This window comes from Nuphar pumila, chromosome 6 (genome assembly GCF_984573655.1).
Source record: "Nuphar pumila chromosome 6, dmNupPumi1.hap1.1, whole genome shotgun sequence".
In the NCBI taxonomy this organism is placed as follows: Eukaryota; Viridiplantae; Streptophyta; class Magnoliopsida; order Nymphaeales; family Nymphaeaceae; genus Nuphar; species Nuphar pumila.
Window position 1 is genome coordinate 118,316,221 of NC_143254.1, and position 25,689 is coordinate 118,341,909.

The following is a 25,689-nucleotide window of genomic DNA, read 5'->3' on the forward strand; positions in this document are numbered from 1 at the left end:
TCATCCAACATCAATCCATAACAGGACAGCACCAGCTTCCTCCCTGCATTCGTAGCCCTCAGCGTCAACCCCCAGCGTGTACACTTTGACATTGGGAGAGGCAGCCAACGCCTGTTCCACTAGCAGATCTGCATCGATTTCTCACCGCATCAAAGGACGTCAACACAACACCCATTAACGTGAAGCACCAACGTCAACCCATAGCGTGACAACGTCGGTTCACTCGCTGATTAAGAAGCAATCACGTCGGCAACCTTTTCGTGAATACTTTCGGCATTTTTCCGCTGCATCAAATGGTATCAGAGCCCAGCCCTATGAGCGGAAATGCACGAGAGGAGATCATGAAGTGGCTACTCAACAAGTTGACGGAGATGCAGGACGATATGCTATGCCTAGAAAAGGAGGTAGCCGGTCTGTCGAAGCGTGTGGATGGATTCGAAGATCGACTTGCTGTCCTCGAGTCGTCGGTGGAGATGCACCTGTAATGAAATAAGCGGAAGAAGCCAAGAATGCTAAAGCATTCACTATGTCCCACACGGACAAGTGCAACAAGCACAAGAGAGGAAATCCACTAAGGGATATACAAAGGGCCTTATAAAAAGGCTACACACATGAAAAATAATATCACTATTATTGAAGAGGAGCTCTCAAGAGCAATACAACATACATGGGGGGTTCCCCCTATTTATAAGAAAAGGAGACCAAAGGGGCTCCCAATAGAGTCGTTGGGAGCCCCCAACGACTCCATTGTGGGGCCCCTTTTCGGTATCCAAAAAAATACATATTAAAAAATAAAAATAAAAATAAAAAACAGTAAAATAAGAGAAACAAAATAAGTACCCCTATGGGGTACTTTGTGAAATGACCATAATACCCCTATCGGGTATTATGGTATTATTACATATGTTTTAACACCCCCCTCAAACTTTACCGGGGAATGACCGAAAGTTTGCCAAGAAGGAACAAGAAGCGAGGAGCAGGTAGGGCTTTGGTAAAGAAATCTGCAAGTTGATATTCTGAAGTGACATATGGCAGTGTAACTGTCCCACGAAGATATTCATCACGTACATAATGACAGTCCATCTCAATATGTTTAGTCCTTTCATGAAAGGTGTGGTTGCTGGCAATATAGATGGCACTTTTGTTGTCGCAACAAAGCTTCGAAGCACCGGTAATTTCGACTCCCATATCTTGAAGAAGACTTCGAAGCCACACAAGCTCCATTGTAGTGGTTGCCATAGCCCTGTATTCTGCTTCAGTAGAAGACAACGAGACTTTCTGCTGTTTCTTGCACCTCCAAGCAATTAGCGAATCTCCTAGAAAAACACAAAAGCCAGTAGTTGAGATTCGATCATTTGGGTTTCCTCCCCAGTCAGCATCAGTATAAGCCAGTAAGTCTAAGGAAGAGATTGAGGATAGGAATAGCCCTTTAGTCAAAGTATTTTTGATGTATCGAATGATTCGGAGCACAACACTCATATGCACAGATGTAGGAGCATGCTGAAATTGACTTGCAGAGTGCACAACATGAGCAATATCCGGCCTGGTGATAGTCAGATAGGTGAGGGAGCCTATGAGTTGCCTGTAGGGCGTAGGATCATCCAGCAGAACTCCATCCTCCAGTCGTAGTTTAGCATTGATAACCTCGGGAGTCTCCACCTTTTTGTCATCTGAAATCCCAGATTTGGAACATATGTCTGCAGCAAGCTTCATCTGTGACAGTATATACCCTCGAGGAGAGTATGCTACTTCTATACCAAGAAAGTACCTGAGAAAACCCAGATCAGACATATCAAAATTATGTTTTAACATAGTTTTAACATTAAGAATACCACTTTCATCATTGCCAGTGATGATCATATCATCAACATAAAGCAGAAGGATGATGATACTATTACCTGCACGTTTAACAAAGAGAGCAGTGTCAGTATAACATGAACGAAATCCCAATTTTAACATGATAGCACTAAATCTATCGTACCAAGCCTTAGGGGCTTGTTTAAGACCATATAAAGCTTTTAATAACCGAAGAGTTTGACCTTGGTTAACATTAATTCCCGGCGGAGGGTCCATATATACTTCTTCATTCAACTGATCATTAAAAAAGGCATTTTTAACATCTAATTGAAATATAGGCCATTTCTTAGATGATGCTACTGCTATTAGAGTTCTAACACTTGTCATGCGAGCCACGGGGGCAAAAGTCTCCTCATAATCGATGCCATATTCTTGTGAATATCCCTTAGCAACTAATCTAGCTTTATAACGTTCTAGGGAACCATCACTTTTTGTTTTGACTTTGTAGACCCATCGACATCCTATAGCTTTTTTATTTGGAGGAAGATGAACTATTTCCCAAGTTTTAGCCTTATTTAAAGCATCTAGTTCAACTTTCATTGCTTCAACCCAATGAAGAATATTTTTTGCTTGATTATAGTGGGAAGGTTCATAGTAAGAATGCAAGGCAATTAGACAAGCTCTATATTTAGGTGAGAGAGTTTCATATGAGACAAACCTATTTGGTGGAATGGATTCTCTAGAAGAACGCCTAAGAGAGGTTTCTTCTAGGGGTTCATTAAGCCGCAAGAATTTTTCTAAAGCACTAATAGGTTTTGCTTCCTCACGCCGAGTGTATACTTGGAGATTGTCACCATTAGTTGGTGATACATCATTATCATGAGTATTTTCTAAAGATTCCGGATGACTCAAAAGATCATCATTTGAGTCTTCTAAAAGATCATTGATAAACATATAATTAATTTCATTTGGTTTTTTCAAAATTTCAAATCCATTTTCATCTTCTAAAAACGTCACATCTTTGGAAACAAATAATTTATTGTTCTTATAGTCAAAGCATCTATGGCCCTTTTGATTTTCACCATATCCTAAAAATACGCATTCTATTGCTTTAGGTGACAATTTATCTCTTTTATGCAAAAGAACAAAGCATTTACACCCAAAAATACGAAGACGATTGTAGTCGGGTGTCATATTGAAAAGTTTTTCATAAGGAGAGATATTATTCAATTTTGAAGATGCATCCTATTGATTAAATAGGTGGAGGTCAACACGGCTTCGGCCCAAAAATTTTTAGGAATATTTTTAGAAATGAGTAAGGATCTAGTGGTTTCTAAAATATGTCTATGTTTTCTCTCCGCTAGACCGTTTTGTTGAGGAGTCCTTGGGCAAAATTTTTGATGACAAATGCCATGTTGTTTTAGATATGATTGAAAATCATTTGATAAGTACTCTCCACCCGAATCGGATCTAAGAATGGATATTTGACTTTGAAATTGATTTTGAACTTTTGCATGAAATTCTTTGAAGAAGTTAAAAACTTCCGATTTAGCATTAAGAAAATAAATCCATACGTATCTAGTATAATCATCAATAAACGTAACATAATACGAATAACCACCTTTGGATAAAACCGAAGATGGCCCCCATACATCGGAATGCACCAATTCAAAAGGTCTTGTTGTCACAAAAGTTCTAATAGGAAAAGGAGTAGACTTCATTTTTTCAAAAATGCAATCTTTGCAATTGATATCTTTTTCTTTACAAAACTTGTTTCCAAAAGGAAAAAGATACATTTTTGAGTAACTTGGATGTCCAAGTCTTTTATGCCAAGTTTCAATATTTTTGTCTTGGACATAAGTACAAAATGAGGTATTTGGAAGTGTTAAGTTATCCATAAAATAAAGGTCTCCCTTCCTATGGCCTTGCCCAATCCGCTTCCCGGACCGGAGATTTTGCACAAAGCACCCTTGGGATGAGAAAGATATTTCACATCCATGGTCGGCTATTTGAGAAACGGAAAAGAGGTTAAGATTTAATTTAGGAACTATTCTAACTTTTGGAACAAGAAAATTTTGAATATTTTTAGAATCAAGAGTTCCAATACCATTTATTTTGAGAAAAGTTCCATCGGCCGTAGAGACACAAGATAATTTTGAATTGGCGTGCACATTGGTTAATGCATTTTCATGAGGAGTCATGTGAAAAGAGGCTCCGGAATCTAAAATCCAAGAGTACGTACCGGGAGGTGATGATGAGGCAATGGCGGCACCGGAGGTGGAAGAAATGACCTTTAGAATTTGTTGAAGAGCCAAGGAGATTTGTCCAAGAGTATCTTTGAGATCCCCGTTCTTGCCGTCATCTTCTTTGGTGGTGGATTCTTCAACGGAAGCCACCTTTGGCTTGAATGCCCCATTTAGCTTAGGGCAAACGGGTTTAATATGTCCCGGCTCATAACAATGGTGACATATAATCATTTTTCTTCCACCACTCCCTTGCTTACCAAAATGAGGTGGTTTGTATGTTTTAACATGATTGCCGGGTTTAGATACGGCAAGAACTTCCTCTATGCTTTTACCCATGCTATGCCTAGTCTCTTCTTGAGTAATCTCGGCAATAGCCTCTTCTAAGGGAGGAAACGTGGATCTATGGAGAAGTGAGGATCTCACTTGTTCAAATTCGGGACGAAGCCCAAATAAAAATTGAAACAATCTATCTTGTTCCATTTGTTTTTGTCTTAGAACCACATCCTCCATAGATACCCATTTAGGCTCTAAAAGAGCCAATTCATCCCACAAAGGATTTAGAGCACTATAGTAATCTTGTATGCTCATGTCACCTTGTTTTGTGGTTCTTACTTTTTCTTGCAAGAAATAAGCTCTTGCAAGATCCTTTTGGGTAAACATACCCTTCATAAAAAACCAAACTTCATTTGCCCGGCGGAATTTTGCAATATTTGCACATACCTTGAGTTCGACATTATTCATAAACCATGCTAGGATTTTTGCATGGTTGCTCTCTCAATCTTCCATTTGATGATTATAATCTTCAATGGCCTTGAGACGAGCATCGCCTTCAAGTGCTTTCTCTTGATCTCCTTCCATCTTTGTGAGCTTAAGTTGGGGTTCCGGAACGGTTCCCATTACATAACCCCAAAGCTTCTTGCCTTTGAGATTATTCTCCATTGCGGATGCCCACATCATGTAATTTTTTCCATTGAGTTTGAATGATAGATAGATCTTGACTTCCATTGCTACACAATGAAGATGTGAGAAAGAAAGGAAGTAGAGAGAGACAAGATTTTACCTTTAGAAGATCGTATGGCTCTGATACCATGTAATGAAATAAGCGGAAGAAGCCAAGAATGCTAAAGCATTCACTATGTCCCACACGGACAAGTGCAACAAGCACAAGAGAGGAAATCCACTAAGGGATATACAAAGGGCCTTATAAAAAGGCTACACACATGAAAAATAATATCACTATTATTGAAGAGGAGCTCTCAAGAGCAATACAACATACATGGGGGGTTCCCCCTATTTATAAGAAAAGGAGACCAAAGGGGCTCCCAATAGAGTCGTTGGGAGCCCCCAACGGTCACATATGTGACCGTTGGGGGCCCCAACGACTCCATTGTGGGGCCCCTTTTCGGTATCCAAAAAAATACATATTAAAAAATAAAAAAAAAAATAAAAAACAGTAAAATAAGAGAAACAAAATAAGTACCCCTATGGGGTACTTTGTGAAATGACCATAATACCCCTATCGGGTATTATGGTATTATTACATATGTTTTAACAGCACCCAACGTCCACGTTGAAAGCGAGTGGTGGATTGGGCGGCGATGTTGTTGGCCTTCCGAGTGCGGTGGCAGTCGACCCATGCCCAACAAACCTCCAACTGTCAGTTGTGCCACCGGAGTTCATCGAAGCGAGCCTGCACAGGGTTGCCGATTGCATGATGCTCCAGCAAGAGGCACATGCAATGTTTGATAACCAGGCTGAGAGTCACCTTTTGCATCAACAATTGTTTCAACCATTCAATGAACAGCAGCAACGACAGTTGCAAAACGATAATGAGCCATTTCATCCTGCAAGTAGTCAACAACCACAATTGTCCTTTTTGTCTGCCTTATGCCAAAAGCCTCTCTTTGCAGACTCAAATGGCAAAGAAACTGGAGTGCAACCAGAAAATTGCACCCGTGACTACCAGAATGCCTTGTTTGGTGCTAACATTGATTCCCAATCACTAATACTACCTAATGTTGTTTCAAACCTTGCGATGGCTGGAGGCCATGTTGGCATGTCCGCCATGCAATTTACTACTTCTAGGTTCCGGAATCCTATGCTAAGTGGTTATGGTTGTCTTGTAGATTCACCAGGCATTCTCCAAAATTCAGGACTTAACCCACCTGACCAAACATTTGTGAAGGTTTACAAATTTGGCTGTGTTGGGAAATCACTAAACATTGCTCGGTTTAGCTGCTACCATGAGCTTTTGAATCCGTTTGGGATTATTTTTGGGGACGAGATCCGGGAATTTCTCTATGGACGACCCCTAAGACCGCGTGCTAGAGGAACATAAATTTAGCTTGTGCCTCCATGGGGTGTCATAGCAGATAGTATAGACGGTCAATTTCTAAACCAATCTACAGGCTTTGATTTGGAGACATCCAGGAATATCGATACATGTTGCCTATTGTCAATGTGTCTGATTTATATGCATACCGTAGTGACAAGTCGTCAGAGCCGACTTCTTTCCAACCCGGGGAGAATGATGCAGAGCAGGTCTGGAACGTCCCAGACGTCACATACCCAACAACATACGTCTGGGTCTGGACCCGAGACCCGGATCCAGCCAAAACCCCCCCTTTAAATAGGCTGCCTAGGGTTTCGTAAAAGAGAGATGTGATTAAAGCTTCAGCAGCCTGTTTTGATATTGTTCTTTTTTTCTGCAGTTTTCCTTTTGATTCCTTCATTACGCTCATTGTTATTACTCTGTTTCTATTTCTTTATTTGTTATTTTCTCTGTCATGTCAGTTTCCTTTTGCTTTCTGCAGTGTCCTATTTCCCTGTACGAAGACTATTGAATTGGAAAAAAGCTTGCCTTGCTTCTTTTGTTTCAACCGCACGTTCTTACTGCATTTTCATTTCTTCCGTTAGTTTCATTACTTTGCTGTTAGTCGTGGTTTTCCATTTCACTTCATGCATTGGGAAGATCATCCAACATCAATCCATAACAGGACAGCACCAGCTTCCTCCCTGCATTCGTAGCCCTCAGCGTCAACCCCCAGCGTGTACACTTTGACATTGGGAGAGGCAGCCAACGCCTGTTCCACTAGCAGATCTGCGTCGATTTCTCACCGCATCAAAGGACGTCAACACAACACCCATTAACGTGAAGCACCAACGTCAACCCATAGCGTGACAACGTCGATTCACTCGTTGATTAAGAAGCAATCACGTCGGCAACCTTTTCGTGAATACTTTCGGCATTTTTCCGCTGCATCAAGATCCTTCACATGAACAGAAGGAGTGAATTCAACAGAGACATGATTATCATCAACAAGTTTGGAAACAAAAATAATATCCTTTTTAATATTTGGGGCATGAATAACACTAAAAAGGTTGAGAACAGACTTGGACATAGGGATAACTGGATTTCCAACATGAGAAATAAAGTGATGGGATCCATCCCAAGTGACTATATAATTTCCACCAGAATAAGGAATAGGATTGAGAAGCTTACCTGTGTCTCCAACAACATGAGTTGCTGCCCCATAATCAACATACCATGTTCCCTGCTCATTCTGTTTTAAATTCAATGCTGCCAGGGCTGACATGAGCAATTCTTTTAATTTTCCATTCGATTCAGTTCCTTTCTTATGCTCTCCTTGCTGGTGATTCCCTTTATTTTGCATATTAAACCAGCAGTTGGCCTTAACATGACCCTTTTTGTTGCATATATAACATGTAGGCACATTTCTCTGTCCTTGAGAATTCAGAAGATTATTAGGGGTGGGTAAGAGCCCACGTCCCCCTGAGGCATTTCTGCCCTGTCCTCCACGTCCTCGAAAACCATATCCTCCTCTCCCTCCTCCATAGCTGACTCCTGTAGCAAGAACATCCTGATTGTTTCCTTGTGTATGAGATTCCTCTGGCAAACCCTTCAACGACATCTCATATTGTAGCAACTTAGTGTGTAAATCCTCAAACTTTGGTAATTCTGGTAGACACAACAATGAAGTTGTAAGAACATGATAATCAGCTCCCAATCCATTCAAAATCTGTTGAACCATGTCTTTATCACTAACAAGGCATCCTATGAGAGCTAACTGATCAACTACACTTTTCATTTTATTCAAATATGCCATGACAGTCAAAGAATCCTTCCTCATCATCTGAAATTCACGCTTGAGGAATACCACTCGAGCCTCTGAAATCTGAGAATATGTGCAAACCAATCTGTCCCATAACTGTGCAGCTGTGCAATCATCTGGAATGACAATAAGGACTTCCTGCGATAGGGTCGAAGTGATATAGGCCACAAGTAGCTGATCTCGTTTTTCCCAGCTAAGATATTCTGGATTTGAAATGAGACTAGTAGATGTTACCCTTTTGTCATCCTTATCTTCACGAGATATAAGTTTTGGAGGGGCTGCTACGGATCCATCAAGATGACAGAGGAGACCCTGACTCCTTATAAAAGGGATTATTTGCCTTTTCCAGGTCAAAAAATTGGAAGTGTGTAGTTTTTCAGACACAAGTTGGTTAAGGAAGCTCACGGAAAGACTGGACTGTGCAGCGGGGAAATCCATAGTAGATAAAGGAATATTGGAAAAGAAATACAGAAAACAAGGATGGTGATAGACAGACCTGATACTAATCAGATCTGGTTATCTTTTGGCTCAGCAGTAAGAAGAATATAGAAGATGTTAAGATAGTGGAACAATATTCAGTGAAAAAGAATGTTGATGCAGAAGGCAACGATTTTCAAATCTGGGATTCACAGTTCCAGATCTGGAGATCTGACCTAGAAGGAGAACAGTAGATCAGAGAAAAAAAAAATAGGGTTGCGACAGACTGTAACAATCCAGATCTGAAGTCAAAACAGAATAAATCTGTGATAGGCTGAAACGAAAGGTAGTTCGAGGCTGTCGCGAATAGAGAGAATCAAAAGAGAACAGAAAAGAGGAAGGTGGGACGTGAAAAGTTTAATAAGGGTTAAAGGCGAGAGACAAGACTACGAAAGATTTTTTTTTTGATTGGAGAGTAAAGAGTCTCTTCAGTCATACCTTCTGGAAATCACGTTCACGCCCAGATCTCTACGTGCTCTGATACCATGTTAGACTTTCAGATCTCCAGTCCTTTACCTGTAGAAGACAGAAAGACAACAGAAAAGAGGGGTATACGAAACAGAGAGGAATGCCTTCACTGGGCGTCCCTTTTCATTGTATATATAGGTATTACAAAACATATTAGGGTACAAGTTTACCCTTAATAATAAATAAAAAATTACAACATGACCACTTACAAGAGACATCTGGAATATTAAAGATAACTGATTGGATCTGGATCTTAAGGATCCGGTCCAAAGTAAACAAACGCTATCTTTTCAAGAAGTCCTAAGAGTGCTTCCAACACCTAGGAGCTCTGATATCATATAAGGAAATTCAAGTGCCAAAAACAATGTCACAAGGTGACTATAAGAAGGCACAATCACGTAAGCGCAATGTCTTTAATGGACAAGATACAATATGCCACAAAGGGCAAACACAAAAAACACACAAGAGAGAAGATAACTTGAAATAATTGTGAAACCTTTATTGAAATGCTTGAAAAAACATTAAGAAGAATAAGGGAGAAGTTCCCTTTATATACACCACAAGAGGGGCCAAGGGGAGCTCCCCTACGATCACATTTATGATCGTTGGGGAGAGTCCCAACAACTCTTAAGAGATCCCCTTATTACCCCTTTAATTAACCAAAAAGAAAAAGAAAATGAAAATGAAAAAATATAAAAATACAAAAATGTCCCTAATGAACATGTCTATTTACAAAATGATGAAAAGACCAAATTGCCCCTAGTGGGCATTACAAAAGGTATATATATATATATATATGTTTTAACAACTTTTACCCTTTCATTCTTCATCTTCCATTCATTCAACTTATCATACTTGGTATGTGTGGTCTTTGATTTGGCACTAGTCCCATCCAAGAAGCCATCAACGCCCCTTTCTTCTATCACTGCAGTCATAAAATCTGACCATTACACATAGTTGGTGACTTGGTCCCATCAAGTTTCACTGGGATGAGCTGAATAGGTTCTCCCTTCTCCATACTTCCACAATCCCCAACTACAATATTCAGGGCTGTACAACACACCAAACACAACAATACCACAATAGAAATATCATATATACTAGAAATTTAGCAGAATATAACTGATACTAAGTGCAAAAAGAAAAAACTCCAATAACAGTCCAGAATCCAAACTATAGCACACAATCCCAAGGTGCACAAACACCAAAAACTCATCAAATTGATGAGCAACACAGCCAACAAGATGAATACTAACCATAGCTCACTAACAAAGTCAAAATCTTGGTTAAATCAGCATACTATACTCGGCCGATGACCATAAAACCCCAAACCCCCAAAACAGTGAGTATCACCTCTCACATACCCTCCAAAATCTCAAAGAAACTCTCAACATACAACATATCTCATCACCAAACTAGATTCAGATTACTCTGAAGACAAAAACAACCAAAATAGAAGTAATTTGACCCCTTATGAACTACTGATGAGATAAGAAACAATGTTTTTCTCAAATCTGGACCAAACTTCATATAAAATCCAGAAAATATTAGAAAAATTACAAAAAGTCAGATACTTATCCAAATTGGTCGATTCTTGATTTGTAGATCTTCTAAAATCACCCTCTATCGAAACCCCAAGTTGGAATTTCCAACTTCAAAACTTCACTCCAGGCACCCCCTTTGATGATATCATCTGGCACAAATCCAATTGCAGATGAACAAGCTTTCTTCGTTCCTCTTAGACGATGACAATCCTCTCCAAGATGAGAAAGTTGGCTCTAATACCATGAACAAAACCAATCTTTCTTGGATCATCCATGGAGAAGCGACAATGGTGAGAGGAACACCTAGAACATTCAATAATAAGAAAACCAAGTAGTAGTACAACATATAGGGGTCGACCCCCTTACCCTATACCTGAAACTCTTTTGGATCAAAATGACCCTCTTACATTGACCATTATACTTTTGAATACTAAAGTACAAAACTGCCCATATGATTATACAGTAATATATGATATATCATATTACATTCCTCAACATACTGCAGTCAAGAGGAAGGGACCCTACTGAAGCTCAGCTGAAATCTGATAATAACTGAGAAATCTCCAACTGTTACACATTTACCATTTTTTATCTAAATTGTGTATTTCATAGGTGATTCTTTCAGGTTCTTGGCTTGCCACGAGTCTGAATTTTCTAATTTTTGATATGAAAAGAAGAATAAATGCTTGCAATGAATATGGTTCCTTTAGAATTATAACCTCCATGTGGCTTATAAGCTACTAATGCATTTTCCCCAAATTGAGTTTGACACCAGTAATTGCACCATCCACCAAACCTTACCCCGTTTAAGGTATTTACCCCAGTGAACCTAAGATTCTTTATGCATATAAGTATTTTTGCTGGATGGCTGATACATAACCAACCAAGGCTTCTGCTTGGCAAAAAACTTTAATGATTTGTGATTGGATATCTGCACTGACATTAGAGTTTTATTGGTTTAAGATCGTTTGCTAAGGGGTATATAGTGTAACCCATACTTAAGCCTCTAAAGCAACCTACACTATCATTAAGACAATCCTTGGCACTAGAATTGCTAAGCATATGTTGGTATATTATCTCTGTATTCACATGGCTTCTCAAGAGGCATATGGACAATAAGTTTAGAAGGTAACCATGCCCCACAATCTCTTCATGAGAATGATAAGTACATAGTCTTATTTTTCTCTCTTTCATATTTTGTTATAGAAGATTGATGCAAATATGCATCAAGCATGTTGCAAAAGAAGAATAAACTAAGGATGCTTTTACACATCTCACCAGTTGTTGCAAGTTGAGTAAATCGTTTTAGGGTATATGAACTGGTTAAGAAGGGTTTAGTTCATTATAATCTACACCTTTAATACTGTCAAAGCTTTTTCTTCTCCATTCCATTGGTTTTTCATGTTCAGCATATGTATTGTATTCATATTATGCTTCAAGATTTTTTTTTGTGCTGATGTATGTCTATTTGCTTCCCTTCTGAGACAGGTTTTGGCAAAGAAGTTTGGTGCTGCTTTAGTTTCTCTTGAGCACCGTTACTATGGAAAGAGTAGCCCGTTCAAGACATTGTTAACAAAGAATTTGAGATACCTTTCTTCAAAGCAGGCTCTTTTTGACTTGGCTATTTTTCGACAATATTATCAGGTAATGTCTGTAATACTATATGTTTGCGGCATTCTCTTTCCAAAACCTGTTTTGTCTAAGTTTGATTACATAAACTAGTAAAATACTCTACAGTCATCCTCTTGATTTGTTGATAGTCAATGAACAAGTCATGTTATTTACTAATAGATACAGGTTTTGTTGTGCTAAAAAAACTGCCTTTTCTTGTCTCCTTGTAGATTCTTGTTTATGCTTCTCTTTAGTATGACTAAATACTTGACAAATGTTGCAAAATACTACTTTGGGATATGGTTAGAGATCTTCTAGTATATATAATAATATTCTGAGTAGTTACATGGTGACCCTTTAAAAATCAAGTCCTGCATGCCATGTTCCCATTTGTGCAAAATCAGGTGTATATTTGGAATTAAAATAATCTATGCTGAAAACTTTACACATGGATGCAGATAGCCGTCACTACTTCTCTAGCCTTTACAGCTCATTTGAACAAGCAATTTTTTTGGAGAATTTTTAGAGCCTCAAACTTAGCCCAGGTCTAATTTAAGTCTACACATTAGACCATTTTAGGACTAGAGTCATAGGATTCACTGGACTTTCCTCTGACCTACAAACTGGTTTATAATACTTTGATATTTAGACATGTATTTTAATAACATAAAAAATCAATGGCCTACAATGCACCAAATTTTACAATACAAAACTTGGGTTATTGTGTTGAAATAAGTCTAGCCAAAACATGTTTCTTGGTTAAAAAAAAAATCTGAAAGGTCCCATAATTGCATTAAGTAGATAAATTGTTGGTTGTAAATTTTAGGACTTCCTTGGTTGGACAGTCCCCCTCTCCCCTTCTCTCTCTCTCTCTCTCTATATATATATATATATATATATATATATATATATAGAGAGAGAGAGAGAGAGAGAGAGAGAGCACCTACACCAACCTAGTATAAACTATAGTTTAAGTTTTTTTGTCAATCAAACCCTACATATATGATCTATATGCATTTCTTAACAAAAAACAAGTTTTGGATCATGTGATTGTGATGTACATGTAGTTTTTTTAAGATCTTAAAAATTAATAGCCCCAAATATGAAAATTACATGACTTAGAAAGTCTTGTTTTTACATCCAAAAACCATGATCCAAGGCATGATTCCTATCAGACAAAGCTATGCTAAATACAAATACATCTATGAGGTCTGATTTAGAAGTTGCAGTCATACACCTGCTGTTTCTACCATGTGGGTGGTGGTGCTTCCAGAGGACCCCATCATTACATATATGTGTGTGTGTGTGCGCGCGCGTGCGCCGCTCGCGGAACTATTGACTAGATATCACCTTCATTTCATATTTTTTAGATTTTTCATTTTTCTTGTAGATTGGACCTTATGGATGTGATCTACAATGTTTGTTATTAGGAAATCGGTTTTGAATCATGTGATCGACATATAAGCAAGTTTTTAAAGGACGGCAAAAATCAATGGCCCACAATGTACCAAAGTTTTGTTAAAATATATGTATATATATACATATATTATGTTATAAACTGTTTGTAATAAGTAATGCCCTTCAAGGTTATTTTTGTCTTTTCCTTTAGTAATAAGTACTGTCCACTGGGGATAGTTTTGTACTTTTCCTTATTTTTATGTTTTTGTCTTTTTGTATCAAGCAAGGGGCTCTTTGGTCCTTTGAACCAAAGAGCTGTTGGGAGTCCCAACGATCATAAATATGACCATTGGGAGCTCCCTTCTCTCTTTTATTCTATAAATATGGGACTTCGTGTCCTTATTTATTAATTCTTCTCTTAAGGATTTAAATGCAATAAAAGATATATTTTTTATGTTGATTGTGTTGATCTTCTCCTCTTTGAAGTCTTGTATGCACTTTGTACTTGTGTAGTGCCTTAGTGCTTTGTGTATTATCCCATATTGGGCATGTAATAATGCATGTGCACTTTGTTTTGTATTTCCGCATACTTCATTACATGGTATCAGAGCCATAGTGCTCTTAGACTTGTGGAGAGTGGCCATCAAGTGTTTCTATGCTCGTGGTGATTGGGGTGATTCAAAGAGGTATTCTTTCATATTACTTCTTTGTCTCCCTCTTCCTTTTCACATTCAAAATGAAGCATGATTCAAAGATAGATCTCTCCTTCAAACTAAATGGCACAAACTATATGATGTGGGCTTTCACCATGGAGAATAATCTTAAGAAAATAAGCTTTGAGGATATGTGATGGACACTATTCCTGAACCTCAACTTTTGCTTACCAAGAAAGGAGAACAAATTAAAGTTTTTGAAGGAGCTGATCGTACCAAAACTATTAGTGAGTATCAATCTAAAGTAGACGATTGGGAGAACAACCATGCAAAAATTCTTGCATGGTTTATGAACAATATTTACATAAAAATATGTGCCAACATTGCTAAATTTAGAAAGGCCAATGAAGCATGGTCATTTATAAAGGGTATGTATACCCCAAAAGATACCAAACAAGGACACATGAGTGTCTTTGACTTTTTTAGTGCCCTATCTCCTCTATGGGACGAGTTGGCTCTTTTGGATCCAAAATGGGTTGCCATTGAAGATGTAGAGCTTAGGTGCTAACAATGGAAAAAGAGCAATTCTTTCAATTCTTGTATGGTCTTTCACCCCGAATATGAGCAAGTGAGATCTTCCCTTCTTCATTGATCTACTCCTATTCCTCTAGAGGATGCTGTTGTCGAAATATGACAAGATAAAACTCGTCTTAGCATGTTTAAAAGAGGAGAAATGAAGTGTTGGCGGTATCTAAGCTCGACAACCATGTGAAGTCTTACAAACCTCCATACTTTGAGAGAAAAAGTAACTATAGTAATAATAATAACTATAGTAGTGGTAACTATAATAGAGGTAACTATAATGGTGAAAATTATGGTGAAAAAAAAGCTATTTGCGACTATTGTAATGAGTCGGGACGATAAGGCCTAATTGTCCTAAGCTCAATGTTAATTTCAAGAACAAGGTGGCTTCCATTGAAGAATCCACAATTAAGAGGGAGAAGATAAGCAAAAGAGGAGACACTTTTTCTCTTTCTCAACTATCGGAGGTACTTCAACAAATACTCAATTCATCATCTACATCCTTTAACACTATTGCCTCTTCTTCTCCTCCAGGTGTGTGTTTTTTGATTCTTGATTCGGGAGTCTTTTTTCATATGACCCCTTACAATGATTCTCTTTTCTATATATGCATCAATCCAAATTTATAATTTGTTTCAACCGCCGATGGAACCTCTTTAAAAATTGAAAGCATTGAGACTTTAAATTCAAATTCCTCTAAAAAATTTCCTTGTTCCAAAAATAAGAGTTGTTCCTAAACTTAATTTAAATATTTTTCCCGTTTCTCAGATATCCGATTATGGATGTGAAATCTCTTTTTCATAAAAAAGGTGCACCATGCAGGATCTCCGGTCCGGAAAACAGATTGGGCAAGGAACTAGAAGAGGAGATCTTTACTACTTGAATTTTTTGTCCATTCCTTCTAAGTTATTTTGTATTTATGTCCAAGAAAAGGATATTGAAATATGACACAAAAGACTTGGACACCCAAGCTTTTCCAAGATGTATCTATTCCCATTTACGAAGACTTGTTGGAATGAAAAAGATGTTACTTATAAAGATTGTATCTTTGAAAAAATAAAATCTATTTTCTTTCTTCAAAAAACTTTTATTTCAAAAAGACCTTTTGAGTTGATGCATTCGGATGTATGGGGACCTTCTCCGGTCATATCAAATGGTGGTTACTCTTATTATGATGTTTTCATTGATGACTTCACAAGACATGCATGGATGTACTTAATTTAAAATCAAATGTTTTTTCTTCTTTGAAGAATTTCATATGACGGTCAAAAATCAATTTCAAAGTAATATTTCTATCCTTAGATCTGATTCAGGTGGAAAATATATGTCAAATGAGTTTTAAAATTAGTCAAGAAAAAAATGGTATTTGCATGATAAAATTGGATTTTCGATCATGTTATATTGACATTGTTCTCTTAAGAATGCAGGTACAAATATTATGATATTGTTGTTATTATGTTGATGATGTGATAATTACAAGAAGTGATAAAAAGGAAGTTAGTGAAATTAAATCTATGTTAAAAGAAAATTTTGATATGTTTGATCTGGGTTTCTTGAGATATTTTTTAGGTATTGAGGTTGCCTATTCCTCCAGAGGATACATCTTATCTTAGATGAAACTGGCAGCTGACATTTGTGCTAAGTCAGGTATTTCTGACGACAAGAAGGTGGAGAATCTTGAGGTTGTCAATGCAAAATTAAGACTTGAAGATGAAACTCTTTCTGACGACCCTACATCGTATAGAAAGTTGATCGGATCCCTCGCCTACCTATCCATTACCAGACCCGACATTGCCCTTGAGGTGTAGTATCTTGTAATTTTTTCTATATTTTTAAGCTTGAAAATGCAATTTTAATTAAACAGTTATATGTAATATGTCAAAAATTGTTAAAAAATAATAAATATGGCTCACATCAATGGGGGTCTCAATCTGGTTCAGGGCCCATTGAAGATATCTATATATGATATGGAACCCCTGCAGAATTTTATTTATTTTTTAACCTTTAAATTGGAGCAAAATTCAGGTTAAAATCAGGCAAAATTCATGAGTTAAATCGGTCTAGGACCATAGTTAGATCCGTTATGGAACGTAGATCGTGTAGGAGATCTGATTTGGCGATTTTGGATATGGGTTGGTCCGGAAAATGCATTTTTTAATTAGAGCGACTTCTATTTTGGGTCTTTTTCAATTTGGATCAGAGTCGACCCGCTCTATATACATTTGGATTGCCGTCAATATTGATCTAGACCTAGTCCAGGATCCATATTAACTAGTGCCCATGAATGGGTTGAGATCCAAATAGATATGAATATGGATTTGGATCATGAGTCCAACCCAGACACATAATACATCCACAACTTATTTAAAACAAAAGAGAATTTAAAACTTTAAGAAACATATATATATATATATAGTAGTTATGATAGGGTAGAATACTACCTTTGGTGGAACTCTACCCCAAATGATAGACTCTAGAAAGAAGTTAGGATTGCCCCAAAGCCATATGGATCTAGAAGGGGGGCGTCACCTCCTAGAGAACTTTTACTATATAAGAGAGAGGCAAAGCCTTTCTCTCTAAAAATGTTACCTAGAGAGGAAAAGAGGAAAAAGCAGAGAGGAAAAGAGGAAAAAGAAGAGAGAAAAAAGAAAGAGAGAGAAAAAGAGAGAAAGGAAAAAGAAAAGAGAGAAGAAAAGGAGAAAGAGAGAAAAAAGGGGGGAAGAGCATTACCTTCTTCTTTTTCTTCTATTCTTTTCTCGTATTACAACATAACAAGGTACGGGTTCCTCTCTTTTTCTGATAGAAAAGGGTTTAACATGTCTTAAATCATATGGATTTAAGGGCTGATCATATCTGAAATTTTTTGCATGTATATACTATGTATTTTTGATATTTTAGATGCTTAAAATTGATTTTCTACATCCCTGAACATGTCTGCAAATTTTTGTATGCATGCTATGTATTTTTGGTGTTGTTAATGATTAAAATTGATTTTCTGCATCCCTAAATATGTATGCAAATTTCTGCATGTATATGCTATGTATTTTTGGTGTTCTTGATGCTTAAAACTGAATTTCTTCATGCATGAACATGTCTGAAAATTTCTGCATGCATATCATGTATATTTTTACCATTCTTGTTGCTTAAATTCTAGTTTATGTATTCATGAATAGGTTTGAAAATTTCAGCATGCATATCATGTATATTTTTATCATTCTTGATGCTTAAATCCATGTTTCTGCATCCATGAATGTGTCTGTGATTTTCTGTATGCATAAACTTGCTATTTTTTGCGTTCTTGATCATGAACATGCTTGCAAAATTTCTGTATGCATGTCTGCGATTTTCTCCATGCATAAACTTGCTATTTTCTGCGTTCTTGATCATAAATATGCTTGCAAAATTTCTGCATGCATGTTTGCTATTTTCTACATGCATAAACTTGCTATTTTCTGCGTTCTTGATCATGAACATGCTTGCGAAATTTTTGTATGTATGTTTGCGATTTTTTGCATGCATAAACTTGCTATTTTCAGCGTTCTTGATCATGAACATGCTTGCGAATTTTCTGTAAGCAATCTGCGATTTTTCTGCAATTATAAACCTGTATTTTTTTGCGTTCTTGAACAAGATTCGCAATATATATATATATATATATATCAGCCTGTGATTTTGATTTTTGTTAGCAGCCTTGATATATATGTCTATACCAGTTTGCAAATTTGATTTGTCTTTGCAGCTTTAATACAATGCCAAACAATCTGTGTTTTTGGTCTGGATTTGTAGCACTGATATGTATGCACATCAGTCCACAAATTTGAACTGTTTCGCAGCATTAACACATACTTAACAGTCTGCGTTTTTGGTCTGGATTGGCGACACTGATATGTATGCATATCAGTCCGCAAATCTGGACTGTTTCGCAACATTTACACATACATAACAGTCTGCGTTTTTTATCTGGATTTGCAGCACTGGTATTTATGCATATCAGTCCGCAAATCTGGACTGTTTCACAACATTAACGCATACATAACAATCTGCATTTTTGATCTGGATTTGTAGCACTGATATGTATGAATATCAATTCGCAAATCTGGACTGTTTCGCAGCCTTAATGTATGCATAATAGTCTATGTTTTGGGGTTGTATTAGCAACCCTGATATATATATAATGTGTGTGTGTGTGTGTGCGCATGCAAATTTTGATAAAGATCTCAACATATATGCATATACAACTGTTTGCGATTTTGAGAATGTTCGGAATTTGCATGCGCGCGCGCGCACACACACACACACACACACACACACATATATATATATATGCGTGCGATTTTAAAATTATATATTATATAACTGTCTGTAATCTTGATAGCACTTACAACAGAAATATATATACGCATGTCAGCGATCTTGATAGAGTTCGAAACATGAATATATTATGGACAATTATTCAATTTATGAATTTTTAACTATTTTGACTTCTTTGACAATATGGTAAGATTGTTATACATGGTTCAATATGCATTCGTTAAATTGTTGTGATTATACCATGAATTGTGTAATGAACATGAAAATTTAATTCGTTATGTGTATTTCATGTTCACTGAAAAATCTTGCAATGCTAATTTATTGTGGAAATGTTTGATCCACTAACACGCCATTGAGGGTTGTGAGCATTTGTTGCTTACGAAATAATTTTTGCAGCAAAATGATTTTTGTTGAAAATTGGTTTTCTTGAATTAATTGGACTATGAATTTGATGGGGAAAGGGCTCAAATTTGTTATTGCATGTGGATTTGCATAAGTGTTCTTGTGTAAAGAACTCTAATAAATTGAAATGATAAAAAAGACCAGATAATGTAATAATTTTTTTTCCTAGTGTAATGACCCCAACTCGTACCCATGAAAAAATGTCAATTTTTTTTTTACAAGTGCGAAAACATTCCCTGAGATTCGGGGCCTTTACAGTTAAAATACAACCACCACCACAAGGGATCTTATATCCATCATCCGAATTCAAATAGTCTGAAAATATGTGCAAAAAAATCAAAATAAAGTAAAAGCGTAGAGCCATGCTGTCCCGAGTCTGCCAAGCAGTCATGTAGTCCCCTCGTAGCTCCTCTCAAAAGTAAGTCGCCTCACTGATCCTCTTAAGCTACGAAAAACACAAAAGTAGGAGTGTCATAATCCAAAAAATTCTATGTACGAATCCCTTTGATGAAACAAATAAGTAAAAATATAAATAAGATTCATGCAATATTTTAGAGGGACACAATTATGACAAATTCATAACTCAATTAACTATTCATACAATAGGGAACAATTATTAAGCATGAGAGAATAATTTATAAACAATATAAGGACCACAAATTAAACAATAAAGACATTTAACATGCATTAGAGAACAAACATCATGCATTTACAAATATATCACAATTAAGGGAACAAGTATGCATGATCTAATGCATAGCAGGAATATGCATGATTTCAGTGCACATGTATGAATAAATTATTATCTTTTATTTTTCATATGCATGTCTCTATTAGATGCACACAATTTAAGTTCCTCTTTTTAATTACTGTTGCCCGCGGACACTCCAAACGAATAAAATTTTTTGAGGTAAAATAGGGTTCCTAGGGCAACTTAGCACATAAGTTGTATTTTATTACTAGGTTCTAAACTTAGCTCTCGACCGATATCAGGAATAAACACCATCTATCGGAACATTGAAAATCAACAACCAATGTTATGATACTATGTAAATCAACAACTATAATGCAACTTTCTTGGTATACCAAAACAACAGATGTGTCTACACACCACCCTCAAGCAATGTGACAAACTCTCTTTAAAACTGTGGCCATGATAAGAACCTCAATATCGGGTTTAGGGGCAACAATGCACACGAAGTTTTAGTATCTTCACGATTTCCCAAAACCGCAATGTCCAAGATTCTCATACTATAGAAAGGACATCAAGGAAACGTAGATTACATTGTTCTTTAATTTTCTTTAATTTTGTTATTAATTCTTCTTTAAATCGCAATTCATCATGCATAATTAATAATACAAGCTCGCACATCCACATGCGAAACTCTTCCTAGGACCATAGTCTATGACAACATAGAATAGTGCAATTAGAACCATAATATCACATGTGATTTTTGCAATGCATAAACAAGTAAAGTAAGGAGCACACCAGCTCAAGGCTTTCACAACCTATGATGATCCATCTTGATCATCTATGCATTCATATGCAAAATTTTTAAGGAACATGCCAATGTATTCTTTTCATATCACATGCCTTTCGATGCACAATCATGAATGCCAATTTAGAGATGTGCATGAAATAATAATATTCATATGCATGAGTATGAATTCACATACTCACATTAAATGCATGCTTTCATTCAATGCACGTATTCATATCAAATGCATGCTCCCATTCATGTGAACACTCATGCATTTATTACGTGTAGGAACATATCATTTCAAGTATGCACATATACAGACAACTATGCGATAATAATTTGATTATGCATAACATAACGAATCTTAAACATGTGCAACATGCATAACCAAGTCTAATTCCAATAGAGAAAAATTCTGGAATTTATTCATGCCAAGCATAAACTTTTTATTCGGAGTCAATTGAACCCAACCAGTGTACATGGAAAGAAGCTTGTTATAAACCAAAAATCTGAAATCATCCTTTCATAACTGATCCTGCAAGCATATAAAAAAAATCTGGATATTCCAACATGCATAAGAACTTTTTTCTTTAAGAATTTTTGTGCTTAAACAAAATTTTTTTTAAGCATATGACCCAGCCGACCCAGGCGGCTGGGTCTGGCATATGGCCAAACCCTCCCAGCCGACTCAGTCGGCTGGGTCAGTTCCCCAGCCCAGCCGACCCAGTCAGCTGGAGCTGACTGCCCCATGACTAAAGCTTCTTTTTTTTTTTTTTTGAAAACAAAACTTCCTTTTTTTTTTTTCAGGCACATGGCCCAGCCGAACCAAGTCGTCTGGGTCTATGTCCTGCTGAACAAGAAACAGCTTAGCCAAACCCAGTTGGCTAGAAACACAACAGAATTTTTTTTTGTTAAGGATAACACCTGCCCAGCCAATCGGCTGGCCAGGTAGAGGCTGACCAGCACTTGGCAAGTGCTGCCAGACCCTCAGGGAGTGGGTATTGCCCAGCCGAGCCCAACTCGGCTGGACTGTCGGTCGGTCCAGCACAGGTACGCACATATATATAAATTTATTTCATCTGTCAAACATGTATGCATATGCATGTTTCCATTCAGTTTAGCATGCAAGCACTGGTTTATAAACCCAATATGCATATTCAAAATTCATTTGGCATTTATATGCAAAATTAAAAATTTAGGTACTCACGTGTATGTACCTACAGGCTCAACAGTACATGCATTACCAGTTCCTCCATCAAGAAACATGTAGAATTTTTTTTTTTGAAATCAAGATTTCTTATGGATCTAACCGATTAAACTAAACATGAAATCTTAACACACGATTTCTGTTTTAATGGACTTGCACAGAAATTGTTTTGAAGCACGGACATACTAGATCGGCGGCTCATCCAATATGTATATGCAGCAGCACATATATATCCCCAAAATAAATTTCGAAAACGATGCAAATACATAAATTTTAACCATGTATCTTATAGTGAATATCTAAGTTTACTCTTTCTCCATGGATTTCCACCAAAATATTGCATGGAAATCCAATCCATGCCCTTTTTCCCATCCAAAACAAAAGAGAAACCCGTACCTTAACCATAGATCGAATGAAAATTAAGGGATGGGTTGGAGAAAAATCTTTTCTTCTTCTTTCTCTTTTTCCTCCTCTTTTCTCTCTCTCTCTCTCTTTAAGGCTATTTATAGAGAAAAGGGGGGTGACACCCCCTCTTATCTAGTAGGGCTGGAGCTAATCTTTAATTGGAACTCTCTCACTTTCTGAAATTTTAAAACTCTTTAGGTTGACTTTTCAAATTTTTAATTCATTTGGACTCTAAGTCTCTCAAACCTTCTTAGATGCTTCCATAAGTGTTTAAGGACTCTATTAAGAGTCCTAAACAAATACCAAAATAAAATTTTGGAATTAAATAAAATTAATTAATTATTAAATATTAATTAATTAATTAATTAATTAATTAATACTTAGAACCTTCCAAAAGTTATTTTATTAAACTAGGATACTTCTTAAGTGATTATATATGGGTTTAAGGACTCTATTCAGAGTTCTAAAAAAAACTTAAATCAAAATTTGAAATTTAAATTAATTAATTAATTAATTAATTAATTATTAATTGTTAATTAATTAATAAATATCTAGAAATTTCCAAAGGTTATTTTATCAACATAGAAGACTTCTTAACACTGAATAACTTCAATTTAAAGCTATCTAATGAATTTAAAGTTAAAAATTCGTTGGGCATTAATTTGGATTTGGATCCGAATCCAAGATCCAAATCCATCTCCAAAAATCCAAATGAGTTTTGGGCTGGATCAATACCAGATTAATATGCGTCTTCGATAGAGTCCAGACTCCAGATCCATATTAATTTGGATCAAATTCATTGGATCCAGTTCGATCCAAATTCGGACTCGACCCGTCGAGGCGGTCCTTTTTTGAAAAAATGCGATTTTCGGGCCAACCGTAGCCCGAATCCTAAAAAGTAAAATACCGTTATGCTCAGAATTTTGAGACGCATTCAATGATATATAACTTGAATTTCGCCTCTAAAATTCATCTCCAAATAACCCGAATTTCGCTTGAATTTTGCTTGATTTTAAACGTCAAAAATAAAACTTTTTATCACTTTTTAATTGGCTCATTTCGGTCTTGTCAATGAGACCTGGGCCATGCCCAGACTCAATTATCGCATCCTAATATCGAGAATTTTCTTATATTTCTACAACACATTGCCAAATTTCAGAAATCTCAAAATTTTAACTAAGTGTGAAAATGTGCGACATTTCACCTGGTATCACTATGAAAGGGAGGGAACCTTGGATGGCTGTTATAGGGGACCGTGAGTATACTAAATACCGTCGCAAAGACCCCAATCACAACCCCGACAAACTTGAACCTAAAATAGCAAAGATTTCATGTTCTCGGCCACAATTGTAGGGAACTTTCAACCATTTTGCCTGAGGGTGGTGTTGTTGACTCAGCTGTAGTTATTTGTATACCAAGAAAGTGGCGTCAATGGTTATGAATTTTCATTGATGTCCCGACATTAGGTGAGGATTCCTAATGTTTAGATGGATGATGATGATTCCTGATATCGGTCGGGGAACAAGCATAAAACTCAATCATTAAAATACAAATTGTGTATTAAGCTATGATTGAAAACTGCCTTGAACCTCGGGAACTTTGCCCGTTTGTTTATGGTTGGTGGGTTGTGAATATTAAATCTGTAATGTGCCCTGGTCCTTGGGATGTTTTTCGCAACTGTTTTAAAAAAAAATCACATTTTTCGAGGGTCAGTTTGGGGTCGTTATATGCGGTCTATGCAGTCAGCCAATTTCAGCATGCTCCAACGACTGTGTACATGAGTGCAGTATTAAGGATTATTTTTACTTTAAGAACTCAATAAATAAATGAATTTTTTTATCTCCATACTCTTCTTTAAATTTGCTTGCTTTTAGTGTTGCTGATTGGGGAGAAAACCCTAATGATAAAATCTCAACTACTAGTTTTTGTGTTTTTTTAGGAGATTCTATAATTTCATGTAGGTAAATGAAGTAACAAAAAATATCTTTATCCTCAACTAAAGTTAAGTATCATGCGATGGCTACGACAACAATGGATCTTGTGTGGCTAATAAGTCTTCTCAAAGACATTGGAGTGGTCATCTCAAATTCTTCAAAGATGTGTTGTGATAATTGTAAGAAGATGCAACCCACAATCCGAATCCTCAAATGATTCTCACAAAAGATCTCCCACAAGAACCATAAAGGTTCATAAGCAAAGCTCACTCACAAGAATCAATAAGATTCATAAAAACACCACCCAAGAAAGAATGCAAATACAATTTCATTCAAGTGGGATATAACCCACACTAAAAGATACTTTTACAATGGGGTGAGACCCCATATTTATACAAGTAATAAAGAAGAGGGAGAGGGAGTCGTTGGGCTCCCAACGACTCTCTTAGTGCTTTATGCTTTTTGACTTAGTCAAAAAGGCATAAAGCCTATTATATGTCCAAAAAGTAAGAAATGATGCTTTATGCTTTTTGACTTGGTCAAAAAAGCATAAAGCCTATTACATGTCCAAAACTGAAAAAAAGAAAAGCTAACTAAACTAAAAAGAAAAGCTAACTAAACTAAAAAGATAAGATTACATATGATAGTGGTATATTACATATGAGATTAGCTATGAGATTACAATTTTAACAATAATAAAAATCCCATCTACATTTGTGAGCAACCACACCTTCTATACAAAACAACAAAACACATTAAGATGGATTGTCACTATGTACATGATGAATATCTGAGAGAAACTATTGAGTTGCTGAATGTTACATCAGAGTACCAGCTTGTAGATTTCTTCATTAAAGCTTTTGGTGCACCTTGGTTTATTTTTCTCCTTAATAAACTTTCAGTAATTTCACCGTAAGTTTGAGGGGGGTGTCAAAATATATGTATATATATACATATATTATGTTATAAACTGTTTGTAATAAGTAATACCCTTTAGGGGTATTTTCATCTTTTCTTTCATTGTATAAGTGCTGTCTACT

At 36.5% G+C, this 25,689-nt stretch overlaps 1 protein-coding gene across 2 annotated transcripts in view; it reads left to right on the forward strand.

Moving 5' to 3' along the window:
* Positions 1 to 25,689, forward strand: part of LOC149835891 (putative serine protease EDA2) — an 88,578-nt gene that overhangs the window by 22,934 nt on the left and 39,955 nt on the right. For both annotated transcript variants that reach the window (XM_090008829.1, XM_090008828.1), the window contains exon 3: positions 12,154 to 12,309. In XM_090008829.1, the coding sequence (XP_089864955.1) occupies positions 12,154 to 12,309 (156 nt within the window). The remainder of the gene's footprint in view (positions 1 to 12,153; positions 12,310 to 25,689) is intronic.